Source organism: Phyllostomus discolor, chromosome 1 (genome assembly GCF_004126475.2).
Source record: "Phyllostomus discolor isolate MPI-MPIP mPhyDis1 chromosome 1, mPhyDis1.pri.v3, whole genome shotgun sequence".
NCBI classification, from domain to species: Eukaryota; Metazoa; Chordata; class Mammalia; order Chiroptera; family Phyllostomidae; genus Phyllostomus; species Phyllostomus discolor.
The window spans coordinates 65,813,419-65,841,254 of record NC_040903.2 but is presented as its reverse complement, the minus strand read 5'-3'; the positions used below and the strand labels follow the sequence as shown (position 1 = coordinate 65,841,254).

Here is a 27,836-nt window from a genome sequence, read left to right as displayed (position 1 = left end):
CCACACTCAGCACCCTCTTGCTGTCCCCAGTTTCTACGAGGCAGGTGTCCAGTGCCTCCAAGAGTTGTCCGGCCCCCTCAGAGCCCTCTTCCCCTCCGAGACTCCACATGTCAGTCATCTCCTCCCCCTCATCACTACTGCTTTCCCTAGTGCAGCTGATCCTTAGACAAGGGCAAGAACCTTAACTAATTCAGGATTTAATAAACTCCACGGTGGATGTGTAAAGGCTCATTTAATGTAAACTTAGATCATTTCAGCATGTTTCATCTTGAAAAAATTTATAAGCTCCATCTGGGTAAAAATTAAATTCTCATTTGGCTTAATATGCATTAATATTTCAGTGTTATACTTTCACAGCCCTCTGGATGTGCAGAAATGAAACCATGCATCACCACCTTCGGGAAGAGAGTTCATAACCATTTCTAAGAGAAATATGCTCCCCCATTTGATTAAGCAGAAGAAATTATCTTTTAAAAATCCAGCTCAACAATGATTAGGGTAAAAATGTGATATATCGAAAACAAATAACATTATACAAAGAAAAGAAGAAAGGAAAGCAGGTGAGAGGAAAGAAAGTAGATAGTCAAGGTTAAGTTAACTCTAAGGAGTTGATGGCAGGCCCAGTTCTTTGCCACAGTGAGGGCTCTCAAGCCTGATGGTCTCAGTCCACTATAAATGGACTTGAAAAACACTGTTTTCTCTCAAAAAGGAGTCACTTGAAAATAACAGATGATGCCTTTTCCTTTTGTTCATTTAGGATAGGGAGAGCAAGTCCTCATGTCAAATCTGGTAGCTCAAAGAATGGTTGATTGTCTGGTTGGTCAGTGCTTTGGTGATTCATTTGCAGTTTTTCCCTTCCAGGTTCTACATAGAAAGCATTTCATACCTAAAGGATAATGCCACCATTGAGCTCTTCTTTCTGAATGCTAAGTCCTGTATCTACAAGGTAAGAATGTTCTCTTCCTGTTCAAAGTTTCCCATTGAAATCTGAAAATATCAGTTGAAGCTGTACATCCCAACTTGTTGCCTCTGATGTGATTTTATTGATTAGTAGGAGTAACCTATAAATGAACTATTATAAGTAAATGAGAATTCCATGAAACTAGAGCTACCAGTTTCATAATGTGACTGCTTCTGATCCTATCACTGTGTTTCGGCTCCTTGAGGTGTCCCTTAACATGGTCTTAGGGGTCTCCTTAACTTGACAAATGTGGCAAACAGGAAACCTAGGTAAGTATTGCAAATGTACTAGTCAACTTAGGTCTCACTAGTATGAATGAATTTCTTGTAACCAAATGCATCTTGGTTAAGATGCATAAAAAAACCCACCATTTTTAGATGTCCTAGCAGTATCCCTCAAAGAGACGCTATTGGACTTTGGGTGGGACAAATTTTTTTAAATTGTGCTAAGATATAACATTTATTCTAATAACCATTGCTAAATGTACAGTTCCGTGGTGCTGAGTGCATTTATATCATTACTATCTACCTTCAGAATTCTTTTCCTCTTACAAAACTGAAACTCGGTACCCATTAAACACTAACTCCTTCTGTCTCCAGCCCTTGGCAGCCACCATTCTGCCTCCTGTCTCTATGAGTCTCACTACTGTGGGTGCCTCATATAAGTGGAATCACACAGTACAGGGTGGGGCAAAGGGAGATTTATAATTGTCCCTATGGAAAATAATATAATAATTAATAACTAATACAAAGATAAACTGTGTTTCACATACTCACAACTGTAAGCCTACTTTTAGCCCTCCCTGTGTTTGTTCTTTTGTGACTGGCTGATTTCACTTAGTATTATATCCTCAAGGTTACCAAATGTTGGAATGGAAATCCCCTCTTTTTTAAATCTGAATAATATTTAATTACATGGATATGCTTCATCCTGTTTATCCATTCATTCATCAGTGGACACTGTCAATGGACATTCATCAATGGTTGCTTCTACCTTTTGGCTATTGTGAATAATATTGCTATGAACATGGATTTATAAATATCTATACAAGCCTTTCCTTTCAATTTTTTTGGTGCATACCCAGAAGTGATATTGCTGAATCATATGGTGATTCAGTGTTTAATTTGAGGAGCTGCCATACTGTTTTCCATAGTGACCACACCAATTCACATTCCCACAACAGTGCATAAAGGTTCCCATTTCTCCACATTCTCACCGACACTTCTGTTTCCTTTTTGGTCATGGCCATCCTAATGGTGTGAGGTGGTACCTCATTGTGATTTTCATTTGCATTTCCCTAAAGATTAGTGGTACTGAACATCTTTTCACATGCTCATCGGTCATTTACATGTGTTCTTTAGAGAAATGTCTATTCAAGGGACAGTTCTCAATTGAGTGGGACAGTCCCTTGCACTACATCCAATTCCCCCACATTCTTGCAGTGTTTCCTTTCATTGGGTGACCCAAATGCTCACAGCATTTCCAGCACACACCCCCTCCCTGGGGAGGGGCAGACCACCAGCCAGGCTGAGATCCATGACCAGGAGAATGTATTTGAAGTAAACACCCCCTCCGCTGGCTCCCAGCATGCACCCTGTGCCTCACTGATGTGACCGTTAGCACACCATGGTGTGATGCCTGCTCAGGCCCTGCTGTGGCAGGCTGGGTGTTGGGGTCTGAATCTTTTCAACACCCCTGAGAGGAATACTATTGTACTTTTTGTCCCTGTTTTCCCATGGGGAAGATGAGGCACAGGGAGGTTATACAGTTTGCCCAAGGTCACATGTCTAGTGAATGGCAGCATCCATCCCAACTGAGCTGGTCACCCTGTGCCCTGCAGGGCATCCTGTCCTTAGAATGGAAAATGTCCCTGCAGCCAGAGAACGTCAAAGCCAAGTACACATGTTATAAAATGGTCAATGGCTGTAGTCAAAGGAGTCTGAGGAGATCCTACTACCTATATTTCATATTTAACAAAACCCAGTTTTGGGCAATTTCAACAACCCATAACCATTAACACACACTGGTTGAAATGTGGTATCAGTCATCACTTTTCCTTCTGGAAGTACTTCAGCACATTCATTGTGCAGAATAGTTCCACCAAATGCAAAATTCAAAATAATGAGGGCCTGGTAGTGATCAAATTCAGTTCTGTGAAAGGACCTCACTTGGTGATAGTTGCTGAGCCAGGGCTTAAACTGGGCTCAAACCCAGAGCACTCAAGACTAGCACTTTGGGTTTTTGCTGAATGGAGGGAAAAGTTGTTAACTGTAGTTCCAGGAACTTGCAGATTCCTTCCTCTCTCCAAGCCCTTGTTTTCCCTTTATAATGTGGAAATAATAATACCAACCTTACGTACCTTACAGATGTGAGTATGTTGGTTTTTGTTTAATGAATGTGAGAGCACTTTGAAAACGTTCAGGAATAAAAAGTGAGTGCTGTCCACCAGGTGGCAGACTCGGGCAGTGAATATCTGGAGTCGCTGAACTGACAAAATCACACCCGACTCGGGCAAATAAAAATTGCCCCAAATTGGGCTTGTACAGAGGGAGAGAGTTTCTCTCTCTCTCTCTCTCTCTCTCTCTCTCTGTCTCTCTGTCTCTCTCTCTCTCTTTCGGGGCTGCTCAATTCATTCTAGTTCCAAATGCCAAGTGGGAGCTGAGGAATACAACACTTCTGAGGACTCTGGGATTCATGGGAAATAAAAAAGAAGGATAGATAAATCCTTAGAACCAAGTGAAGGTGGTGATGCAGTCATTCACGATCGCGTTGCCCACAGCATCAGCCTGCCTGCTGACATGGGTGGTGTGTGTGCTCAGAACCCCGGCTGCTTCGTCTCTGGGGCTGTGCTAGGGCTTGGTCGTGCCAGTGACCCAAGGATGGCCATCCTACAGTTTATGTAGAACACTGAATAGCATCACAAACCACCTGTTTCCCTTCCTGTCATCAAAAATAACATTTAAATTTGCATAAATAGACACTGAGGATTTAATTTTAAAAAAGCTCACATCTTATTTGAGCCACATGAGTGGGGCTGAGCAGGGCATGTTAACTTTCCAAAGGGAGGAAACTGATGTCAGTGAGGGTAAGGGACTTACTCAAAGACAAAGAACCTGATGTGACCTATTGTGCACAGTTGTAAACATGCAAAAACATTGGGAGTTCCAGTGGCCTAGTGCTTGGGATTAGGGATTTATTTAGCTTTGGTATCCCAAGGACTTGGGTTCCCTCCCCAGCTCTGCCTCTTAGTAAATGTGGGCACCTGTGATGATTCCAAGGTTAGTGTTCCTCTCCGGTTTTCAAGAATATTCAAAAACCCTACCCACAAACTTCTTGAGAAAATGAAGCTCAATAAAGCACGGCAGCTGAGATAAAGCGGCTCACAGGGGTTCAGGCCCCAGGCGTTGATCTTGGCTCTGATTTCCTTTGTGTCACCCACTCCGCCCTCGGGCTGGCGTTGATGCCAGCTTAGGACCTGTAGATGGTACTGACACTAGAGGCTTCAGTTGACACAGCACAGATTTAATATCAGTTCTCTTCACATTTCTTCGGGCATGGTTCCTATGGTATAATGGAACCCAAGCTGTTCAGATAAAATAAGCTGTTTATTCCCGCTTCTTCATTCACTTTCAAAAGCATAAATATTTATTGTTTATCAAAGTAATATATAACAAACAAGAGTGCTGGGAAAACTAGAAGGCAGCAAGAAAAGAGAAGACCAAACGTGAGATGGACTGACTGTAAAAGCAGCCCGAGGCAGGAGCTTGCAGGGTCTGAGCGGGGCTGTGAGCATAGGACGCTGCACATCACTCTAGGGTGTCTAGAAGCCAGAGCTGACTCAGCAGTGTGTGGCCACACAATCTGTGGTGACATTTAAAAGCAGGATGGTTCTTCCCTGGCTGGGTTGCTCCGTGGGTAGAGTGTCCACCTGATACGCCAAGGTTGTGGGTTCAGTCTTTGGTCAGGACACATGTAAGAAGCAAGAGCGAATGAATAAATAAGTGGAACAACAAATCGCTGTTTCGCTCTCTCTCCTTCTGTCCCCCTTCCTCTCTCTCTCTCAAATTAATATGAATACAAACAAATATAAATATAAATATGTGTGTGTATATATATATAAAGCCAAATGTTTCTAAGAGCCTAATTATGAAAAAGAACCCTACCCCCACTCCTACCACTTTCAACAATTTTAGCTGTTTCTTCTGGTATTTGCCTCTTTCTTTCTAATAATTGGTACAGGGCGTTAGTCCTTGATTTACCCATTTTAGATTTATTGAGTTCCTGTTAAGATAGGTGAGGATTAAGTTCTCCTATATCACCATCCACACTTTGCCTTTCCCATTTTCCCAGTGCTGGGTGAAAGCCACAGCCATCATCATTACATCATTATAACTAATACAGGTAGCACCTGTGGTTGTGATTCTTTTTTTCAATAACCAGATGTTTTACCTAGAGGTAATCGTTGCCTTGCTGTTAGTTGTTTAGCTTCTATGTGCCCATCATTTTTCCCCCAAAGGCTCCTACAGATTCCTAAATGCATACAAATGTAAATTTCCAAATGCATCAGGTAATTAATTCATGCGTCCTCTTTGGTTTTGTTTTTGTTGTCACCGACTTTTGTTGTTTTTCTTGGGACCCCCCTTTTGGAGCCTCTGCTCCCCGCCCCCCTACCCACAGCCCTCACTATGTGACACCCCTTCCCCATCCAGTCTTTTTTGTTTACTGGATCTTGAGTCGTCCTGCGGTTTGTTTTACACCATCATTTCACTGGAGAACATCCTACAGTAAACCCAGAGAAAGTGCATATGGGAAGTAAGATGTTGGGGTGCTTGCACATCTAAAAAAGGCTTCCACCTTCATCTCTGACTAATGGTTTGACTGGATGTGGAAATACAGAATGGAGATTTTTCTCAGGGGATCACAGGTGTTGCTTCAGAGTCACCTGCTTTGATACCTCATATCTCCTATTTGTCATCTCTGTCTTTTTATTCTGTCTTCTAGGAGATTTCATCAGTATTATCTTTAATCTCCTCTACTGACTTTTTAACCTTTGTTTTTAATTTCCAAGACATCTTTCATGTTATCTGGTGTTTCTTTTTGTGCATATATTATTCTGTTACTGTCTTTGTACCTAATACCCTCTTACTACTCTGATAATATCAATTATCCTGCATGCTCTGTTTCTGTCTATCTAGTTTGTTTGTTTTTTTTTACTATTTATTGCAATTTGTGTATTTCATGTGGGAGGCTTTCCTTAATTATCTGTTGACCCTGGTCTGTTCATCCACATTTAAGAGTGAGGCACTTAAAGCCTAGCTGACACTCCCAAGGCCCAGGTGGGGATGCACCCCTGGTGGGCGTCCCTGTGCAGTGGTCCACACCGAGCTGGTTCTTTCAGTGGGTGCCCCAGAGGTCAGTGTTTGGGTGTCCTTTCTCTGTGGATCCTCATTCTCTCCAGAGGAGAGTCTTCCCTTCCTGTCTGGGGAAGGCAATGGCCTCCATTGGGGTATAGATTCCCTTTTAACCCCTGGCCTTTCAGTTTGCATCACCCCAGCTTCCTGCTCATCTTTTCCAGGAAACAAACCTTGGGCTTCAACAGCAGAAAAGTGAGAAAAGAGGTTTTGTTTTATTGTTTTTCCCAAACTACAAATACCACCTTCCTGCTTTCTACTTTTCCTTCACCAGGAGACAGAACCCATGACTAAAGTGGATTTCTTTCTCATATTCCCTTGGCTTCACAGCCCCCTATTTTCTACAAAGAGAGCAGGAAAACACTGTCCTAATCTATTCAAGTGGCAGAAAAACAGACCATGGTCAAGAGAGAGCAGGGCTGTAATTGTCTAGTTTAGGTGAAGCAGGAGGGAGTATGCAGAATGGGGCCACTGACGCCCCACATGCTCCAACAGCACTGCTGAGGTATTTTAACTCAACTAAGGTGAAATGTAAGTTACGGCAAGAAAATTTATGACCAGGGATGGGTAGATTCGTTTAGAAGTCTGTCTAGTCCCATGGCAAACTCCCATGGGAATTATGCCTGGGGATGTTGTGTGTTCCTTGGGAAGCAGCTGGAGAAGGCAGAGCTCTTCTGCCAAGCTTTGTGTCTGCTTCGCTCCCTCTGTGGATGTGGCCTCCTACATCAGCTGCAAAGGCCCATGTGTCGGCCTCCCAGGAGACAGCAGACTTGTCCCACTGCACGAGAGCAGTCAGGTGGATGTGGAATCTCATCAGCTCTGTCCCCACCTTCAGGCTGCAGGATCAAATCCTGCTGCTCCGAGTTCTCCACTGACAAAATGAGATTGATGCCAAAAGTTAGTCACCATAATAGTGTGCAGTAGCCTTATACACAACAAGTGCCAGGTCATAAAGTGTCAGTATCTGTTTAATTTTTTAGGATTCCCTTAAGGTTACAAGGGAAATAAAGCAAGATCTGGCCCCTAATATTCTTCACAGAGAGATAAGAAAATTGGCTCCCATACTGAATGACCTTCTATCTGCATTCAGTTCCTTGTTAGAGTAATTTGATGCTTAGATGATTTAATTGGGTGAAGTGAGGGACTAGTCAAATTAGTGTGCAATTATGAATCTCATGTTTGGACTGTGTAATCCTGTCCAGACCTGAAGGGATTGACTGTTAACTCTTTATATGTCAAATTTAAATTATGCTTGATCTCGGCACTTCCCTTGTCCAACAGCAATAACCAAAGGAACGGGGCCCGCAGTCACCATCTGAGGGCGGACCAGTGCCTGCCTGGGTGGAGGGAAAGTCGGCAGGAGAGTTTTTCTGAGTGAATTGTTAGGATCACTTTCTGCAACTGGTCACTGAACTAGTCACATAGTCAATGCTCTGTAAATTTGTTTTGATTGCTTAGTTTTCAACCCAGAGAACAAGGATTCACATATTTCCTGGGAAATTACCAAGTTTGATGCCTACATGTGCCCACTGAGATAAAAAAGATCATGTTATAAAAGAAAAATCTTAAAATTCCTATGTTAGATATGCTGGGGGGTCCCGTCCAGCCTTCTTTTCCAAGATTTCCACATTGGTCTGGGAGCTTCACATATTACTGCAGCTTAAATAATCATCTTTGGACCATGTTTGCCACTTAGGTCTAAATACCATTACTCTTGACAAAATTAAAATAAATGATCTTTCTCCAAGATCTTCAAAGAGCTTTCCTAATGAGCAGATGATATCATTTCCTCTGAAGATGAGGAAACAAAGCCCAGAATCAAGTCCCACAGGACAAAGGAACCAATGTGAATATTAGTCTCGGGCATACAGAATCCTCACCTGTAGCTCCTAGTGTGATTATTGCAGGTGTTGTGTGTGTGCTCATTTGACAGAGAGGGGAAGGTGAGGACAGAGAGGCCTTTCGTGTTCAACTCTAGAAATGAGCTCGTGTGGCTCTTCATCTTGGCTGTCCCCATGGCCTCTAAAAGATTCCTCAGGGTCATTAAATGGGCTGTAGACAGCAGGAGCCATGCCTGTGCCACAGAATGAGAGATGGGGGCCCAGCATGAATGGCATGTACCCCACTGGATGATTAGACAAACATGAAGTGACTTGACTGATGAAAAACTGGCAAAGGGCTAGGAAAAGTTGTGCAAGATCACATCAGTCTTATCATGCCATCACAGCTCCTTTTGGCCTGGGGACGACTCTGTGTAGTCATTATGAGTTGTGCAATTAAGCAGGGCAGCTACACAGCCACAGGGAAGATGCAGTGTGGGCATCAGGACCCTCTCAGATGGTATACACATATGTAGACACATACACACACAGTGCTGCCCACCTCTTTAACAATGTATATGCCTTACTAAAGATTCCTATATATGCCCCAAATGCTGAAGAATAGAGGCAAGACTGTGGAGTTCAGATTATGTGTAAACACCAATCAGTGAAAATAAGCAATACAGATGTGATATTTGTAGGGTATCTTAGAGTTTCTAAATCACTTGTACATTTATACCTCACCAAACTAAGTAAAATAATTGGAAAAGAAATCGCTATTCCCATTTGATTAATAAAGAAAATAAAACTCAAGATCAGGGATTTATTCAATGTTCCAGAGCTGTTTGGGGGTTTGGGTGTTAGAACTAGAACCCAGAATTTTCAGGTAAATGGAGAATGATCTTAAGGAGGACGGCAAAAAAACTATAATCTTTGGATATTTTGTGGGCGAGAAGAGAGGCAGTCACAGTGAGTAGATTCATTTGGAAAACCAGCGGGTCATCCCTGTGAGTCGTTCTGAATGGACTGTGCAAAGGTCGTCCTCATTGGAATCTTCTCAACTTACCATATGGTTGTTAGTCATATTTTGTTATAATTATCTCATTAATCTTATGTGAAAGTTGGAATTTCTGTCATTCCTGACCATAGAGGAATGCTTTTCATTAAGACTCTTCATTGAGTGGAAAGACCACCACCACAGCCCTCAGCGCCAGGGGACCATGACGAGATCCTGCAGCTCCCAGGCCTTTGGAGAAAGTCCATAACACCTGCCACTTGGGGTTCTCATGGGGCAGTTTGTTTGGAACACTTGGAGACCCTAAGATGGAAAGCTTTCTGAGAATATTGTTAGGCATTACACTGCTGATAAATGACCTCAGGCCTCTTCCTTCAGCTACTTAATCACCTGGGAGAAAGCCGTGCTGACTGGGAGGAAGTGGGGCCATCCTCCCGGCCCGGCTCTGAACACACATGCACACACTTGCAGGTAGTCACGTTTTGTCTTTCCCTACCATTTTTCAAAAGATCAAAGAAAGTTGCACACATTATTCAGTAGTACGTGAAACAGACACCCCAAAATGCACACCAAATGGCCGCAATAGCTACCAGACATCACCTTCCCTTCCTCCAACATTCCCCCTTACCAGTGAGTCTCAAGATAAAATCATTATGTGCCCACCAGAGCACCCTAGATTCCCAGGTCAGATTCCTGCTCAGCAAACCCTGCCACCCTCTGCCAGCCCTAACCCTGCAAGCGGTCCAAGAGCACTGGGGGTGCAAAGGAATGTCACGTCACCAGCGTCTGACTGGTGCCATGTGAGAAATGCCCATAGGTCTTCCATGAAATGTGTTCTCCTGTTCCCCCTCCTTCTTTCCCATTTTGTTCCCAGTCAAGGGAAAACCCAGCGCTCGGGAAAAGCATGGGGATTTTGCACACACTCTTTCTGGTCTCATTGAGTTTATTTTCTCTGCATGTGCAGAAACACATGAAAGAAGCCACCTCTGGGCTGCCAGAGAAGTCAGATGAGAAAAAGGTACAGCTGTCTCTTTAACATTATATGGCAGCGTGTGTCTGAGAGGAGAATCCTGGAAATGTGTTCACTCCTCTACACAGTGATCTCAGTTTCCAGGCTTTGAAGTACAATGGGAAATGTGTGGCATGAACAGAAATTCAAGAGTTCTGTGCCATCACAGTGGAGTTTCAAAGATAAAGTCAACTGGGAGGGCTGAATGTAAAAGGAGAAAAGGTATTATGAACACTAGACATCAGAAAGTAGGCAGAGGCTGCAAGGTAGGGAAGTATTTTCTTCACAATTAGGACTGTGTCTCCCCAACATTCCTACGTCAGTTCTTACACACACCGTGTAGATCTTTTTACTGGTTTCTCTGAGGAGAGGTGAGATGAGTCTTGAGCACAATCCTGATTAGGCAGGAATGGTAAGAAGTCATAATGCAACTCTCTTTTCCCTCAGATTTTGCAAATGCGTGGGATGTCCGGGCCACTTTCTTCTTTAATCCTTTTCCCCCACCAGATTTTGGCTCTCTCTGTGTTTAATATCTTTACTGGGAAATTATCAAAGTCAGAGAAGGTGAAAACTACCCCCCCCCTTAGAGGTGGTAGTTCCCACTTCCCTGAGGACAAATACAGTGAGAAAGAATATGGGTAAGTCAGGTCAGACACTTAATTGTGCATTTTCAGTAGGTTAACTCTAAGTACATTATAGTTAATGTTCGCCCCAGACTGGTGACCGGCAGTCCCTCTGGAAACTGCAGGACAGGCTACATAAAAACCAAATCAACTTAAAAAGGCCTCCCTTTGCTTTCCCCACCCTCCTTCTCCCCACAGTGTAGACCTTCTTGCTTAGCAGGTGAGTCAAAGGATGAGCTCAAAGCTGTGTCCTCACTTAAAAGGGTTGTTTCCTGATGGCTGGATTTGACTTCCACGATAGGTGAGCCTCTCCTCGGAAGTTAAATATTAGCCCACCATTGACCCTCGACTGCAGCGTTGGTGTAAATGTTTGACCAAAGAGCATACATCCCGACACACTAACAAGTACACCTGAGCGACTTCAGGAAGCCGATTGGTGGGGATGGAAATGAACATTGAGTAGAAATGAACCGCTGTGGAAAGCCTGGACCATGTTTCTGTTAAATCATTTGTGTGCTGTTAAATGATTTACATTCTGGGACCTGGTAATCCCAGAAATGTGATTCCAGGCATTCCTCCACATCCCAGCCCTGACAGTCTGTATCAATTACAGTGGTCATAAAGCCCCTTCAGCTGGTTAAGCATAAAGAATTATTGTCCTCCATTCTTCCATATGCTCTCATTAGTTCTTGTAGCCCATACTTCTAAGGCAGTTCAGTAGCAAACATTATTATCTGCTTTTGAAATTCCCAAGCCCTAAAGAGCCTGAACTATAGCCTTCCCTCAGAAGATATAGGCTTGCTTTAGTGCATTATTTTGAATTACAGGGGCCAGTTCTGGACCACAGGAAAACAAAAATAACTAGAAAATCCATGAACCAGAGGTTAGTGTATAATTCAAATGAAAAGCAATTCTTGTTTCAGCTACTTTTGATGATAGATGTGGTTCTGAAAATATGTTGGCCATGATCGAGTCCTGATTAATTTGGGGAAATGCACACCCTCAGGAAGGTCACATGCTGGCCAAGAAGTTCGGGGCTGTTTCTAGCACCATCACTGTCCCTAAGGCCTTGTGACTTTGGGCGAGTCCCTTACAGTTCTGGATTTCTGCTCTCTGTAAAAGCAGGTGGCTGGGCTAGCTGTGTCCAGGTGTGTCCCAGCTCTAACTTTTTGTGCTCTAGTCGCTCACTTGGCATCTAGTGATTTTAGAAAGGGATCAGCAGTTTGACAAGAGAAGTAGAACATCAGTTAATTCTTCCATGCTGATGGAGTCTAGGTTTCCCCTAATCTTTAAGATCTGAGCTGTAGATAATAATACAGGGTTGTGTAATTAAAATCTGTTAAGAAGGTAGGTCTCGCCCTGGCTGGCATAGCTCAGTGGATTGAGCACGGGCTGCGAACCAAAGTGTTGCAAGTTCGATTCCCAGCCAGGGCACATGCCTGGGTTGCAGGCCATGACCCCCAGCAACCGCACATTGACGTTTCTCTCTCTCTCTTTCTCCCTCCCTTCCTTCTCTAAAAATAAATAAATAAAATCTTAAAAAAAAAGAAGGTAGGTCTCATGGTAGGTGTTTTTACCACACACACCAAAAGATCCCCCCATACACACATACAAAGGGACACAAAGAAAGTTTGGGAGCTGGTGGATGTGCTCATTACTTTGAATGGGGCGATGTTGCACACAGGCGTGCATTTGTGGAAACTCAGCAACTTGTATACATTCAGCATGCACAGTGTTTGTGTGTGTATCAATGACACCTCAATAAAACTGTTTAGAAAGGAGATGTGAACTATATACAAATTGAACAAGTATATATTAAGTGAAAGAAAAATGTATGTTAGATTTTTTCCCAATAGGTTTATGTCCTTTTATGTTCATAGATCATGATTAAATATTTGGGGGAAGGAGCAATAGGACAGACACGTTTTTGACCCTGAACTCCGTGACTGTGCTGACCAACAGAACTTTCTGCAGTGATGGAAAGGCTCTACACGTGCTCTGGCAGCCAGCAGCTACACTGAGCTCCTGAGTGCATGAGAGAAATGTGGCAACTGAGGAACTGGATTTTTAATTTTATTTGTTTTAATTTAAAGAGTCACAATCCCATAATAAAGGTTCCTTCAGTAAAGTGTTATTACTGGTTCTGAAGTGGAGTTTACAAAGAAAACACGATTCATTATCAAGTAACCTTAACTCCATTGATTAATCACATTCACTGATTTGTAACAAGTTGGGACTGGCCCACTTCTTAATTTCTCATTCAGATTTGAAGATGAGACCTAAGAGATGACTGGGTAAGCCCAGCTCCACTGGGGCCGTTCTGGCCAAGAGTTGTAAAGGGATGTCAGGGAGCATTTGGGGCCAAGTAATCCAGAGAAGTTGCCTTGGTTACCAGAGATATTCCCTGAGTGTTTGAGATTGTGGGAAACTCCTCAGAAAAGGAAGACCAGGCCTCTTTTTAGGGAAATGTCATAATGGAGTTGCTAAAGTACCAAACTCACCTTGTTGGTTTTTCTTTGCAGGAACTGATTGATGTAGATAGTGAGGTGGTGTTTGAATTAGCCTCCTATATTTTACAGGTAAGTTGCTCTCCCCTCCTGGCTACACCCAGAAGAAGGAGGATTAAGACTTACAGTGCACAGCCAGCTGCTCAGTGTCTCTATCATTTCTGCTGCAGCAGGGGGGAGAAAATTAGGGATGCTACATCGAGGCAGTCAGTAGGAGCTTCTGGTATTCTACCCAGACACTCATTCTGATTCAAAATCTTGAAACTAGAAAAAGTTGGACCTGGGCCTAGAGGTGGAAACTTGCAATTTGTCATTATGAATCACTTGCTTTGTATGTAACTTTCTAAAGTTTAATTTAGTGTCTCGTATTATGTGGCAAATGCATGCAGTCTTCTCAATGATATTGCTGTGGCAGAGAGGGCCATGGCAGTGGTCAACTGTGCTCGCTCCGTGGCGGAGCTGCCCTGACCATAGAGCGTTGTTTTAAAGTCTCTAACACTGAACTGGAATGGTTCACTGATACTGAATTTTTCTTCCACAGGAGGCGAAAGGAGATTTTTCTAGGTAAGTCTACAAAAGGTTTTTTGGGGTTTTTTTGTTGTTAAAAATGTATTCTGTTGCATCTTTACTAAAAGAAAGTCTTCTGCTAAAAGAAAGTAGGAGGTCAATTTATTAATAATAAATATTTCTGCTGAGATCCAGCTCTCAACATGTCTATTGAAACAGATACATCAGCCATAGAAAATAAGGTGATAGCAGGAAGGGTGTTCCATACTAAATAAAAGCCTAGAGGTCACTGAAAGGCTGAGATGAGAACCCAGGGCCACACGTGGCCATGGTATTGAGGTCTATCGGGTTGTCCGAGTGCCTCTGTGATGCCGTGAATCACCAGTGTGGTGTGCATAAGGCTGCAGGTAACCCTGGCAGTCTTCACATGGAAGTTGACAACTTCTTTTTTTTCTTTTTCAGTTTTAGTCTCTGACCCTCAAGGGACAGACTGCTATCACATAGGGTGATTGTGTTTGTGGAAGTAATATCCCACTTCTACTTTTCTTCCTGATCCATCTGTCATGTTAGAGAGAAGAGACAGACTGAACCACTGCAAAACCTGTGCACTGCTTTAATAGTAACCCTGGAGAGTGCAAACTTGAGTCTTGCCATTTATTTCAATAGGCACTGCCTGCTGTCCAGCATGGCTGAAGTGCCTCTCAACTATGGGAGCCTTCTTGGAATAGGTGGCTGTAGCCATCCACCAACGGGACTGTCTGCTCGGAGACAGATGTTATTCCTGGGCTTCTGTTGCATCAGCTCCCATGGGGGAAGCCCAGGAGAGCCAACTCTTTAGAATCAAGTTCTGGAAGCAGAAAGACCAAACCACATGTGCAAGAAAACAGAGCAACGGGGCATGGGATTCTGTCTCATTAATGGGCAATTAGCAAAATCAGTATTAAAAAAGAAGCACTAATTACACCTTTCCTTCATGGTGACACTTTTATGTTTTCTCATGCTTTGAGGGTTTGATCTGTAAATGCAACCTTAACTACTTCATGTGGTGGCCTACCTGTATTTGACTAGCTCTGTCAAGTTCATGCTGACTGGTTCTTCAGGTCTTAGCTGCTTTTTCTTTTCTCTCCTGTGCACTTCTAAATATTTACAACAAAACCTGAGGTAAATGCCCTCAGATTTCTCAGCAAAAGCAACAATTTATTTGATCATCTAAAGGATCGGCAAATGATTTCTGTGAAAGCTAGATGGTTAATGTGTTGGGATTTGCAGGCCTTGGAGTCCTGTTGCAATGACTCAACTCTCCCCAAGTACAGAAGCAGCCATAGACCATCAGCAGTGGTCTGATAAAACTTTCTTTATAGACTTGAAAATTTGAATTTCTTACACATTTTCATGTATTGTAAAATATTCTTCTTCTTTTGATCTCTCCCCTTACCCCAGCCATTTCAACATAAAAAAGCCATCCTTAGCTCACGGGCCATATAAAACCAGCAGAGGATTGCATGGGGCCAGCACGGTGTAGTGTGCTGACCTCTGATTCTGAAACGTAGTCCCTTTAGCTCAGTTTGAATTTTTGCATAAGGAGACCTCCAGGCCCCTTCTATTTGGGTTCCCCAAGTTCTTGCTATAAAGCAGAGGTAGTCCTTTTTATCTTTTTTAAACTGAGGCTTTTTTACAGCCTTATCAGGGGACCTTGAACACTACAGGTGGCCAATCACCACTCACTGAATTTGCAGAATGAAACATTTTCAGGATATAGAAACTATACTCTGTTTTGTGTTCTCTTCCTTTGCTACTTTTTTATGCCCTTCAGTTGGTATTGGAGTTGGGGAGTTTTGGTAAGTGCAAGTTCACATCTCCTGACGAAGATTTTTGGAGTCCCGTGAAAAATGGTTTGACAGTCACAGATCGAGTGGTTTCTATTGTCTGGCCTACTTACTCTGGAGATACTTTGCCCCTTTCTTTGGCCAGCTCTGACCTCCGCTGTAACTATTACTCATTTTCGAGAGTGCCCTGACAGGATGGAATGTGCACTGTGGACAGCATTATCTGGCCCCACAGAGCATGGGAACGCATGACCACAGGGAGGGGGAAGTGCAGGCCCAGCCTGGCAGTAATTCAGGGCCCCCTAATGAGCTTGTGGAATGCCAGCTTGTTGGCTTCAGAGGAACAGGATCCTGGTTTGGCTTCATTTGTCAAAGCGCAGCCTTGCAGTTTGTTTGGAACAGCAGCTGTCAGGGAGGGAGAGGTCAGACACCTTATCCAGGAGGTCAGTGTATCTCCCCCATGAAATGCCCGTCACCTCTCCCATTGGGGGTGATCTGTCACTGGGACTGACTCCTCACAGACAGCCATTGTCCGTGACAGGCCTGTGGTCCGTAGGCTCGAGTGGCCCAGAGTTTGGGAATTAGTCGTTCTAAATTCCTTGTTGGTGCTTCTTGCCATCTACACCTGGAAGAATCCCGAAACATTGAAGGCAATGACTACATTTGGCATGGTGGCTGAGCTAATTAGGCATTTTAGATGTCATGCTCTCATAATTTCATTTTATAGCAAATTATTTTTGCTCTATTGATCATTCATGAAGGGCTGTATGACCTTAGTTGTTTTTAACTGCATGGCTTTGACTTGCATACGCACCCTGTAAATACATTATGTTTTCCTCAACAACACTAATAAAATGAGATGTTGGCTTAGAACACATAGAACACAGGAGAAGCCTTTTCTGTAATACATGGTCTGGGGCATAATCCTAGAATATTCTAGAACCTGGAGAGTCAAATAACCTTTTGAACGAATGGTCCTACCCAAAAGGCACAGTAACTCTTTCAGAGCCCCAGGGCCCTGAATCTGTAACTTCCTATTAGGCTACTTTGCCCAGGATGCTACTATTCCATATATTTTCTTTTTACCTATATTGTATATGTGAATATATACAAATTAAATTTATGTAGTATGAATATTAAAATCCTACAAATTATGGCAGCAATTTTCTTGAAGACAAGAAGAGGAACAGGGTTATTTTTACTGAAGGGAGAAGTTGAAAGTGCTGAGACGGTGTCATAGAAAGTGGACTGCAGGGCAGCCCAGAACCGTCACTTCTCAGGGAACCCGCAGGCTGTTCTGTGACTTCTTTTGGACTCTTTTCTCTCAGCAGACCCTTGAAGCCTTATTTTTACATAACATTCCCTTTTCTTTCCAGTTAAGGGAAATGCTCGCTTCCTTGTCGTACTGAACTTGACAATGAAATCTTGGGTTCAGCCCTGCTGAAAGCAAATGACTCCGGTATAGATAGATAAGAAGAATTGCCTGTGATAGGAAGAAATATATGTCACACATGTTCACATTCTAACATATGGTGGGCAAATTTATAAGATATCGTTGAAATTTAGGAAATAGTCTTATCTACAAATAATATTTTCTCTCTTGTATTATTTTCCTTAGCACAGCATGTAGTCATCGTATTTCATTTCCTGGTGCATATCTATGTAGAAAAATGAATGTTCATCAGCCATCAGGAAATCAGTGGAGTTGGCATTTCTGCTTAAAAACAATTGAGTAGCCTAAGAACTGTTAACCATGGCAGCTTTTATAGGTAAATATTGGGTTGCAAAGGGTCAACACAGTTTAAAAACAGAATGTTCTCATTTGATAGTCACTGCTGAACATTAGTCAGCTATGTTTTATGACATACATACTTTATTGAGCGCGAACTCTGCAGTAGTTTTGAGTGCTGAACACTGCCCATTTCCTATTTTTTTAAAAAATGTTAAGCCTTGGGTTATTGTGGGAAAATAATAGTCTTGTCTTTTTTTTAAGATTTTGTTTACTTATTTTTAGAAAGAGAGGAAGGGAGGGAGAAAGAGAGGGAGAGAAACATCAATGTGTGGTTGCCTCTCACATGGACCCCACTGGGGAATGGGCCCGCAACCCAGGCATGTGCCCTGACTGGGAATTGAACCAGTGACCCTTTGATTAGCAGCCCACGCTCAATCCACTGAGCTATACCAGCCAGGCAGTCGCTTCTTTAAATAGGTAAATGCAGGAATCACCTCATTTAATCTACAGAACAGGACATTCAAATTATATAGTTACATTCTAATTTGGTTTAATAGGAGACATTGCTACACTGTATGAAGTGAGGTGTTTCAAGAACTTGAGTTTCTGTTTCTTTCCCTAAGGGGACCTTAACTGAAACACCCCCGTGGCCAGTCTCCATACTCTGATTTTGAGAATCGCCTCACTTTTTACTTTCTGTCAGTCTATCTGGAAGTGTGCCACCAAAAAAAGAAGGGAAAAGATTATTTTAAACAACATTTTGCAGTGAATTGTTTAAAAAATACTTTATGCTGCATAGCACTAATAAATGCCCGAATCACACTACCTTTGTTATAAAAAAATCACCCATACATTAATGGGAACTAGTAAAAAACATCTGTTATGTAGAATTTTTCTTGCTAACAAGATTTATCAAAACCAGATCACTACAGCCCTGTTAATCCGGGCCATCTGTTGGGACCTGGAAGTATCTGTGTTACAGAGGGCCGGATGCACTAATGCTAATCATGAAAACAGGCTTCTACCAGGATGAGATTTATTAGGACCTGTAAGCAAACAGCACCTGAAAAAGGCTGATATGAAGGGAACTCCATGTAAAGGTCCACGGGCCACATGTTGCTTACCTGTTCAGTGGGGCCTGTCTTGTGCATGGGAGGCAGCAGAGGGGCCGTGCATCTGTAGGCTCTCTATTCCAAATAAACACAGCGACTAGAGGACAAGAAGCGAAACTGCGATTGAACACCCAGGGCTCCACATGTATGACATGTGCACAAAGGTAAATGCTTGTCCCTGTGAGGGAGTGTCAGTTTATTAGAGTTCACTGGGCTGTAAGAAACCTTGCTGTATCCCTGATCTATCAACCTTCAGGTTTCTAATGCTATTTATTTTTAAAAAATGCTTTTAAAAATAGGGCAATGCATTACTCAGTCAATAGAAATGAATAGCAGTCTTTCATTAACGAAGGAAATTGATTTTCACCTCCATTTCAGAACAGAAGTTGGAGTATTTACTTGTGCTGAAAAATTCCTTTCCTCTTTCGCAGGCTGCATGTTCTTTGTGCTCTAGGAGAGAAGTCAGAAGCAAAAACTACAAACCTTTTAATATTTTATCTTCTGTAAACCATCGGACCATGTGTTCACTAGTCAGGAAAGATAAATGAAATTTCTGTGACAAAAAAACCCCTCTTGATTTTTGTTTTCTGTTTGAAATCTGTTCTTCCTTTATGAAGAGCATTTGTGAATTAATGTGAATGAAACTTGGCCTACTGGCATCTGAAAATTCCAGGTTCGTAGGCCTTTTATGTTAAACTATATGATGTCATTTAGGCAGTCGTAGGTTAAAGGGAGAATTTTAGAAGGTCAGCAGGAAAAGCAGACAAAAAGCTAGTTTACTTCTAAAGACGTTTTAGTAGCATAAACATTTGTACAGATTGCTATCTTTAAAAAGATGACAACGTTATTTTCTTGCCTGGCTAATAGCACTGAAAGAAAGTTGCTTAATCTAAAGCAGCAGTCTGTAAATCAGAAATCTGAGTCTACTAATATCATTACTTTGCACTTACATAAGTGGTTTTACTGCTACGAGTCAAAGCAAGCTCAGTTTTAAATCATTATTAGAGCATTTGATCATTTGGTGTATATTTTCCTACTGTTTTTTCATTAGCCTCTTGAAAGAAAACAGGTGGCACTAATCATATAGTAAGAGAGATTTGCTGAGACTTTTAGATAATTAGTAAAAAATACTCAAACAGCTGTGTTTGTAATAGTCAACATTTGGAATACAACTTATATAGCCTAATAATATCTTGGAATACTCAAACCTTCAAATTTCACTATTGGAAGTTTCCTAGAAAAAAGTTATTCATTAAGTTTGAAACACATGTATTATCCCAAAGAACAGTTTTTGTGGGAAGAATTTAAATTTATATAATTCGCATATATTGTTTTACCAAAAACAGAAGAAAGTGGTGTGCGATGTTTTCCCATGTTTTAAAGACTGAGGGAGAAGCCATTGGAACATTTCAAGCCAGCAAGGCCTTTTGAGAGGAACAGAATCTATGAAAATTTGAAACAAAATGCCAAGGGGAAAAGTTACAGATTGTTACAAAAAGCTTTGTTTTGTGCACAAAAGTCCATTTTACTGAGATTTTCAAGGGTGTAATTCACATTTTCCAAGTATAGAATAGTATTCAGATAGGTTATTTTGCAGGATAATATTCTTCAAATACTGTGGGAATTTAGACATAAAGCAAGGAGGAAACTGTGTATTATGATAGCTTGTCTGTTTTGTTAAGCATTTGCTTAATATCAGTATCACATTTTGAGTTGACTGTGGGAATAATAAAAAAGGTTCATGGCTATGAGGCTGTGTCAGTTTTCAGAGTTTAGATTCCCAATCTAAAGGGTGACCTTGTAGAAAATTAATCAGTTGTTTCTTATCTATTTGAGTAAAACTATTCTCTTAAATTGTAGACATAAAAAATTTATGTTTGAATTTTACAAACTTTTAACTAGAAATTCACAAAATTTTCACAAACATTCACAAAACCCTAGTCATGGGTCAAGGAGGAAATCTTTCCTTCAATAAGCTGGCAACTCGTATCAGAACTAAAAGCACGTAATTCATAAATATGTTTGTAATTTTGCCCCTCTGCGATTGGTGGTTTGGTGTGGCGTAGTCATCCATAACACGTGCCCAGACTCTAGAGTCCTGTGCTGGAAAAATCTCAGGAGGGCCCAGGTGCTTCCTTCTGTCTGCAGTTGGCCACACAGTGGGAGGATGTCAGGAGAGGCTCCTCAGGCAGTGTCCCCAGCCACCAGCTTTGGGCGCCCTCACTGCACGCCTGACAGAAGAGCTGTCCGAGAGAGAAGCAAGTGTTCCCATTTTCTCTGCTGAAACCTGAACTTCTAGGTTCACAAAAGCAGAAAGAGGGAGGAAGGAAAGGGAAAGGAAAGGAGAGAAAATGCTTCCTGTGTGGCTTTTAAAGATCAAAGAAGAAAAAAAATGTTCCCATTAACGTTATGAATCTGTCTCAAGAGTTTTCTAGACCCATTGCATCATTGACTATGCAGTACATACAGATCCACAGTGTATCTCTGAAACTGTAGGGCCCCAATGTTTCCGAATTCAGAAGTTTGTAGGGTTTAGACAGATAAACCAGCGTTTCCTTGACACCGGTGGCAGGCCGCAGCACCAGTCAGCTCCAGCTCCAGCTCCCGCTCCTGCTCCACGGCACTGGTGAGCACACCGCGAGGGAGAGAGAAAGGTCAAGTTTTAACATGTGGAAAAAGGTTTGCCACGACGAAGTGGGCTAGAGAGGTTGTTTCTTAGAGTTGTGCGGGTTTTGAAACTGTGGACAATAAGGACCTTTTTCACTCATGGAATACTTCTCCCTGGAGAACTGGACCTTCACAGTGTGCTCAGAAAACATGGAGGTGTCGGTATGGCACCGGCCTACTGGGTTTCTGAGTTTCACGTTAGTCTTTATCTTACTCGGGTGTACCTTTTGGGGTTTCGTGCTCTGTTTACTGCTTCAGCTCTGGTGGGCACATTGACACCACTCGTCTCAGGAAGAATTCTCCCACCTGAGCGCATTCTGTGGGCCCCAGTTTCTCCTGCCAGTTATGACATCTGATTTTATGTGAAGGGAATCTTCTGGAGAAGGATTTCCCTTTTAGGAAAACAAATACATTGTGGATTTTGAAATCCTCCTATCAAATTTAATTTTTGGTTTCTTCACTTTATGATATCTTGGTTACATTTGTCATTGCTCTTGTGGCAAATTCCTTAGTTGATGTGTTGCTAGAAGTCTTAGGATTTTCATTTGAAAGTCCCGTGCTTTCTGAGCAGTGTGAGCGGTGGAAGAGGGGCCATCATCTCCAAACTCCCCTCCAAGACCAGCACAGCATGGAGAGACCACTTTTTTGCTGGTAACGCTAATAACCACCTAAAAGTTTGAAATAAAATCTGATTAGTATTAAAACAAGAAGACTTTGGTGTTATTCTCAGTTTAGCCATTGAGTCTCTCAGAGCCCATCTTTCTTTTCTTTTTCTTAAATTGATTTTAAGCCCTGGCTGGCGTAGCTCAGTGGATTGAGCGCGGGCTGGGAACCAAAGTGTCCCAGGTTCGATTCCCAGCCAGGGTACATTCCTGGGTTGCAGGCCATAACCCCCAGCAACCGCACATTGATGTTTCTCTCTCTCTCTCTCTCTCTCTCTCTCTCTCTCTCTCCCCCCCGCCCCGCCTTCCCTCCCTAAAAATAAATAAATAAATAAATAAATAAATAAATCTTAAAAAAAATTGATTTTAGAGAGAGAGAGAGGAAGGGAACAAGAGAAGGAAACATTGGTTTCTTGTTCTACTTATTTATGGGTTCATTGGTTGATTCTTGTAAGTGCCCTGACTCGGGGTTAAACCCAATTCTCTCAGGTTTAATCTCGATTCTTTCCTTTGAACAACCTTGGAGAATCGGGGCAGCGCTCTAACCAACTGAGCTACCCAGCCAGGGCCCCTCTTTTTTTCCCCTACAGATGCAGCATGATTGCTGTTGGAAGCTGAACCATTTTAAGGTGTTTGGTAAGGTGGCATTTATCAGGTGCGCTGATCTGTTGGGGAAATGGTTGGGCGGAACATGTAGCATATTCATTAGGTTTTAGCTTCCCATGTCTCTGGAGGTTGAGTGACCAGTCTCCCACTAGGGCAGCTGTCTGTGATGCAGCCGCAGAGTTTGGCCAGCTCGTTGGACAGGGCTGGCCACCGCTAAGTTACTCCAGATGTTTACAGACAGCACAAAGGCAAATAGAACATTTCTACATCGACGTCCTTGGGGAAGGTTTAAGGGCCGTGGATCCCTTCCAGAACATAATGGACTTGGACAGGCTTCACGCCTTAGTGATTTCTCGTTATATTTGTCTATGTAACCTCGCCCTGGGGGGAAGCTTGAGAACCCACTGCAAGCCCCAGCTAGGAAGCCAGCCTGAGACTGTCATTGGGGAAACTTGTTTGCCAACAAACTAGTGTTGGTGGTAAGACAATCGCTTCCTCCTTCAGCTCCTTCCTTCCCCAAATAAACTTTAGGTGTGATGAGCATGAGTGAACCCAAGCTCAAACTCAGCTTCACTGCCTTTCTCATAGTCCCATCCAGTAAAAGGTCATCCCAGAAAAGTGCCTTTGATAGACATTTCAGGTGCCACGCTAGGCGCTGATGAATCAGTGACTCCAGTCCCTGTTCTCAGGGGCCCTGTTATAGCTAGTCAGGGGAAAGAAGATCCAGAAGTTCATCCTCATGGGCTCTTGCATGTCTGGTGAACTGAATATTTGTTTAAACTACGCCTTAACAGCATGTGAATAAAGATTCCAAATCTTGCTTAGGAATTGAATTTTTCTGGCCACCCAGAGCTTACCTGCTTGAAAATTGCGTGTGGCTGGCCATTGTCTACTGGATCCGTTTGAACTCTGTCAGCCTGGTAGTGAAGGTTTTCAAAATGTGTGCCCAATCTGCCTTTTATTTAGCTCCCTTGCTCCTGGTACGCCATCCACTCCAGTCTCTCTCTTTGGTTCGGATGACACGACCTCCATGCTCTGCATCATTCCATTGAGAAGAACCATGACACTCCTCTCCCTTCTCCACGCAGGCCCTGCCCCAAAGCCTGCCCTCACACCAGAGCCCCTGGGGGCCCCTTCTTTCCTTTGAACTTTAAAATTTTGTTTAAACCAACATGGTCAAACCCTGTTCACATGGTCAGTTATCTTTTCATTCATACCTCTTGCCTCCCGCTTTAAATTGTGAGCAACTTTTGTCTGAGGACCTCGGCTCATTTGTTTTCTTTTTCTTTTGTATCTCCTAACATACTGCCCACATAGCAGGAGCTTGTGGGTTACTAACTGATAAATCCCTGGCCTCCCACTTACATGATAACAGTTCCAGTCCTTGGATTTGTTGATTCAATGACAAGTTGAAGTTTTCCTTCTGGGTGGTTGTTCAAAGCCAGAATTTGCAAACACCCACTGCCGTGGTTTCTTTGTCCACTTGAAAAATGCCCATTCTGGGAACAGCTGTGACATCACCACCCACCGTACATGTTTCTTTGTCACCACATGCACAAACTGAATGTATTGGAATGGCTTTGCCTAGTGCCACCTGTCATCCGAAGGGTAGCTGCTAATTCTGTTGCTGTGGACAGCATTTCCAGCTGGGTGGGGGTGCATGGGAGAGCACGTTCTCTACTTAGCCGTGTGGGTGTTGGGGTGTTTGTTGTCCAAATGCCTCAGGAGCTCCCCGTGTATGACTGTGTGTTCCTTCCTTCCTTCATATCTAATTAGTGAGCTGCCAACTCATGGCTTTTTAGATGTTACTGCCCAAGGTCCGAGTGGCCAGTAATTTGCCTTGGTTGGTGCGAGCAGCACAGAATCTGCTGGTACTGCCCAAGTTAGAACCGTGTGAGCTTCTGTGGCCCCTGAAGGGGCTTTGGTGGACCCTTTACACACAAGCATCACCTGAAGTGGGTGCCACTAACTGCTTGTGGAGGTAGAGAGCAGGTAAAACACCCAGACGTGTGCTGAGTGTCCATAGGGGAGTCAAGTGTTTGAAGAACAGTGGTTAAAACTAGGGAAGGTGAGAGTATCTTCCAAACCTGAGAACAGGTGAGTCTGTGGGGAAAAGAAATTCTGGTGTCCCGACTGCCTCCTCATACCAGATAGTCCACTTCACACTTTCAGAGTCATTTCCGTGCCTCACCAGCCGCAAAAGTTATTTATTTGTCATTTTTCGGAAAATAGGTTCCAATGTGCGGTCAATCCTAGCAAAGAAAATGGGCGTGTATTCGGAAGGGAAATAATTCTCAGGAAAAAGCAGCCAGGGGGCCCATCCTCAGAGCCCCGTGAGCCTTGGCAGGGCCCCAAGAAGCTCCTCCTAGGTTCTGCGAGACCCAACAGGGACACTGGGGACCCTCCTCCCAGATTTGCACTGCCCAGGGGGCACCAGCCTGTGCCCCTCCCTCTCTGTGTGCAGGGTCTGAGAAGGAACCGCAGTCACCTCTGAGCTCTGGCTCTGCATGCGGTGTGTGCTTTTCCCTCTGTATTATATACATACATACATGCATACATACATGCATTCATACATACATAAATGGAAAGCACCCCTTTCTCCCATCACTCTTCGTGAAAAGGGAACAGATGTGGGGTCTCCTGGACGAGGCATGGTGCACTGGTTTACTTAGAGGGTGAGTGAGTTTCATGGCATTCCCTCTCTCTCCCCTGTCTTTCAGTAATGAAGTGGTGAGGAGTGACCTGAAGAAGCTGCCAGCACTTCCCACCCAAGCCCTGAAGGAGCACCCGTCCCTGGCCTACTGGTAAGCTGCTTCTCTCCGAGCTCCTGCCCGCCTGACTGGCCTCTCGAGGAGTGAGCCCTTCCTGGGGTGTATGGGCGCCGGGCGCTGAGTCCACCGTCCTGGCTACTGCAGGGCCAGCCTGGGCTCAATTGTGTTAAGTGGCTTGGGTCTCCATGAAACCATTTTCTGCATTCATTTAAATGATGTGGTATGTGTGACATCTCTCCTTTTTACATTTTCTTTTATTTTTAAAAAAAGAAAGCCTTCTAAAATTTCACTTTGAAAGCTTTGCTTCCTTGGAGATCCTTTCATGTGCTGCTCGAGTTTCCTCGTGGAGTCCTCATCACTTGATGACAAGATGCAGAGGGGTTTCTGATGGGGGAGAGCTGCAGGGTTTTTTTCTTTTTGCTTCCCAGAAGAGGAAGGTTGATTCTTTCATTTTCCTGCAACGTTTCCTATCTCCTAATTTTAGCTGCCACGTAACATTGTGCCGCAGTTCATCTGTTGGGCCTGAAGTGACGGATTCTGAATGAAAGGTGCCCAGATTGTGGTTTGGGTCACTGTTGAGTGGGGCTTGCATTACGGGGTGGTGTGTTGAAATTCCGGGGGGCTCACCAACCCTGACCACGCTGTCCTTAGAAAAGCACAGTGCAGCTTCCCTGCATTCCCTCTGACCCCTTACCAGAAAGCATCATATCTTCTTTAAAAAAGAAAAATCACAAAACACTTTGATCCTGACCAACTGCAATTGACCCTTGCAAGCACTTCTGTGATGTGCTTTATGAAGTGTACATATTGCTAATCATTCACCTCGATAGACACCTTTTCAGTCGTCTGCGTGGCTTGAGAAGATTCCTTTGGCTGGGGTGGGGCGTGTGTGGATGCAGAGGGCCTTGGCAGGAGCAGACTCCAGCACGGAACCCTCTCACCCCGAGAAGCCAATGCATGGGGCGGCTGGGCTGGAAATGAAAGAGCCGAGTGGGCTAGCCTCCCCGATTTCATCCCTCTGAATGGTTTTATTGCCATTCTTTTTTCAGTAGCATGGATGCCAATATGGTGGCTTTACATCATTATAATCTGCCCCCAAAAGGACAGAATCTGTTAAACTGCCGACTTTGCATGTGTCAGCTTCCAGACTTCCAGCCTGGTGATCTGTATGTGTGAGCCTCAGCAGACGGTGTCCCTGTTCCCTTGCACGTGGGACTTTATGACCCTCTCTCCAGGTCTGCATGCCCCTGGGGCTTATCTTCTCCCTTCCCCCAAGCTGTTTCTTTTCAGGAAACTGCTGGTGAAGGAACTGGAGGCACAAGGGTGTCACCCTAGGGACCAGTAGTTCCTCCACCAAGTGGGGCACTGTTTGCCAATGGCAACTATGACGTTGGTGGGTGTTTGGGAGTCACAATGGCTTGCAGCCTAATGTATCCTCCAGTTATCTCCTTATTTATTGTTTCCAAACATTTTTTACAGCTTATGCTCATTTCAGAGTTGTGACCTCCTCTCTCCCATTTAATATACCTCTCTGTGTCTCTGTCTCTGTTTCTCTCTCTGTCTGCACAGCCCTATCTCACATGTTTTCATTGACACAGAAACTCCTTCCTTCGTGTTCGTATGCTCTCTTTCGTCAGCATGAACACCTTCCTCTCCGTGATATCTGTAGCTATCTAGCGAGAACATCCTTGCATCTTTGTGACCAGGCCAGTGCTTTCCTGGGCCTCCTGTAGACCCAGTGGGGCCCGTGCACCATCTCAGTACACTGAGAGGAAGGCAGGGCAGTGGGAGTGGGGCTCTGTGAAGCCGCTGCCCTGGGCCTTCACAGCCCAGCTTGTTAACAAATAAGTCAGTAAGTAGCATGGGCCATCTTGAGAATGTATTGCTAACACAAAGCAAAACAAACATGGGTCTTTTCACCTTATTTCATTATCATTAGCTGGTTGTGGTTGCCTTTAAGATTCCTACCTAATTATTTGGATTTTTAAAATGCAGCAATGTCAGGAAAGGGATAAATGCTGCTTATTCTTCTAAGACAGAGCCAGCCTCCAAGCTTGTTTGAAGGTAATTCTCATTGGCAAGACTCACTGTGACCGTTATTGCTGGAGAAGACCTTTACTCGCTCCTCACAGCAGGCTCAATCCAGTGCCCATAGCCTTGAATCGCCCATGCATTCCTGACTGGGGGATGCAGATTTGCTTTTCTTCAGGGCCTTCTTTCTCTCACTGGCCTTTGTAGGTGCGATGGACAAGTTTTGGGCCAAAATAAGCCATGAGGCGCCCCATCACACTTGTGAGGCACATGCTTCCACTCAATGAGCAGAGCAGTGAGTTTGGGAATCTCAGCCGAGTCCCTGAACTGTGGGGTGATGACTGTCCAGGAAATCTGCCTGAGTTAGCCGGTGCTTCTCTGCTGCCTTGATTCCCCACCTGCAAAGTGGAAGTAACCACCCCAACCTAATTCTGACTATAATTGAGGGAGAAAGTAAAAAGTTCATAACACAATTAGAAAATAGTGATAGGTATATCATAGTGCTGAATAGCAGTGCAATAATCCTTTTTTGCTAGTTTTCCCCAGGCATTTAACATGCTTGGGCTTCTCATGCCA

At 43.6% G+C, this 27,836-nt stretch overlaps 1 protein-coding gene across 12 annotated transcripts in view; it reads left to right on the top strand.

Annotated features, from left to right (window-relative positions):
• FRMD4A (FERM domain containing 4A) overlaps positions 1 to 27,836 on the top strand; it is a 584,868-nt gene that overhangs the window by 455,593 nt on the left and 101,439 nt on the right. For 11 of the 12 annotated variants that reach the window (XM_036023926.1, XM_036023890.1, XM_036023900.1 and 8 more), the window contains 4 exons: positions 862 to 946; positions 13,362 to 13,418; positions 13,888 to 13,910; positions 25,179 to 25,262. In XM_036023926.1, coding sequence (XP_035879819.1) covers positions 862 to 946; positions 13,362 to 13,418; positions 13,888 to 13,910; positions 25,179 to 25,262 — 249 coding nt within the window. Of the gene's footprint in view, positions 1 to 861; positions 947 to 13,361; positions 13,419 to 13,887; positions 13,911 to 18,662; positions 18,688 to 25,178; positions 25,263 to 27,836 lie in introns of those variants that run through there. The other variant, XM_036023957.1, reaches the window with a different exon arrangement.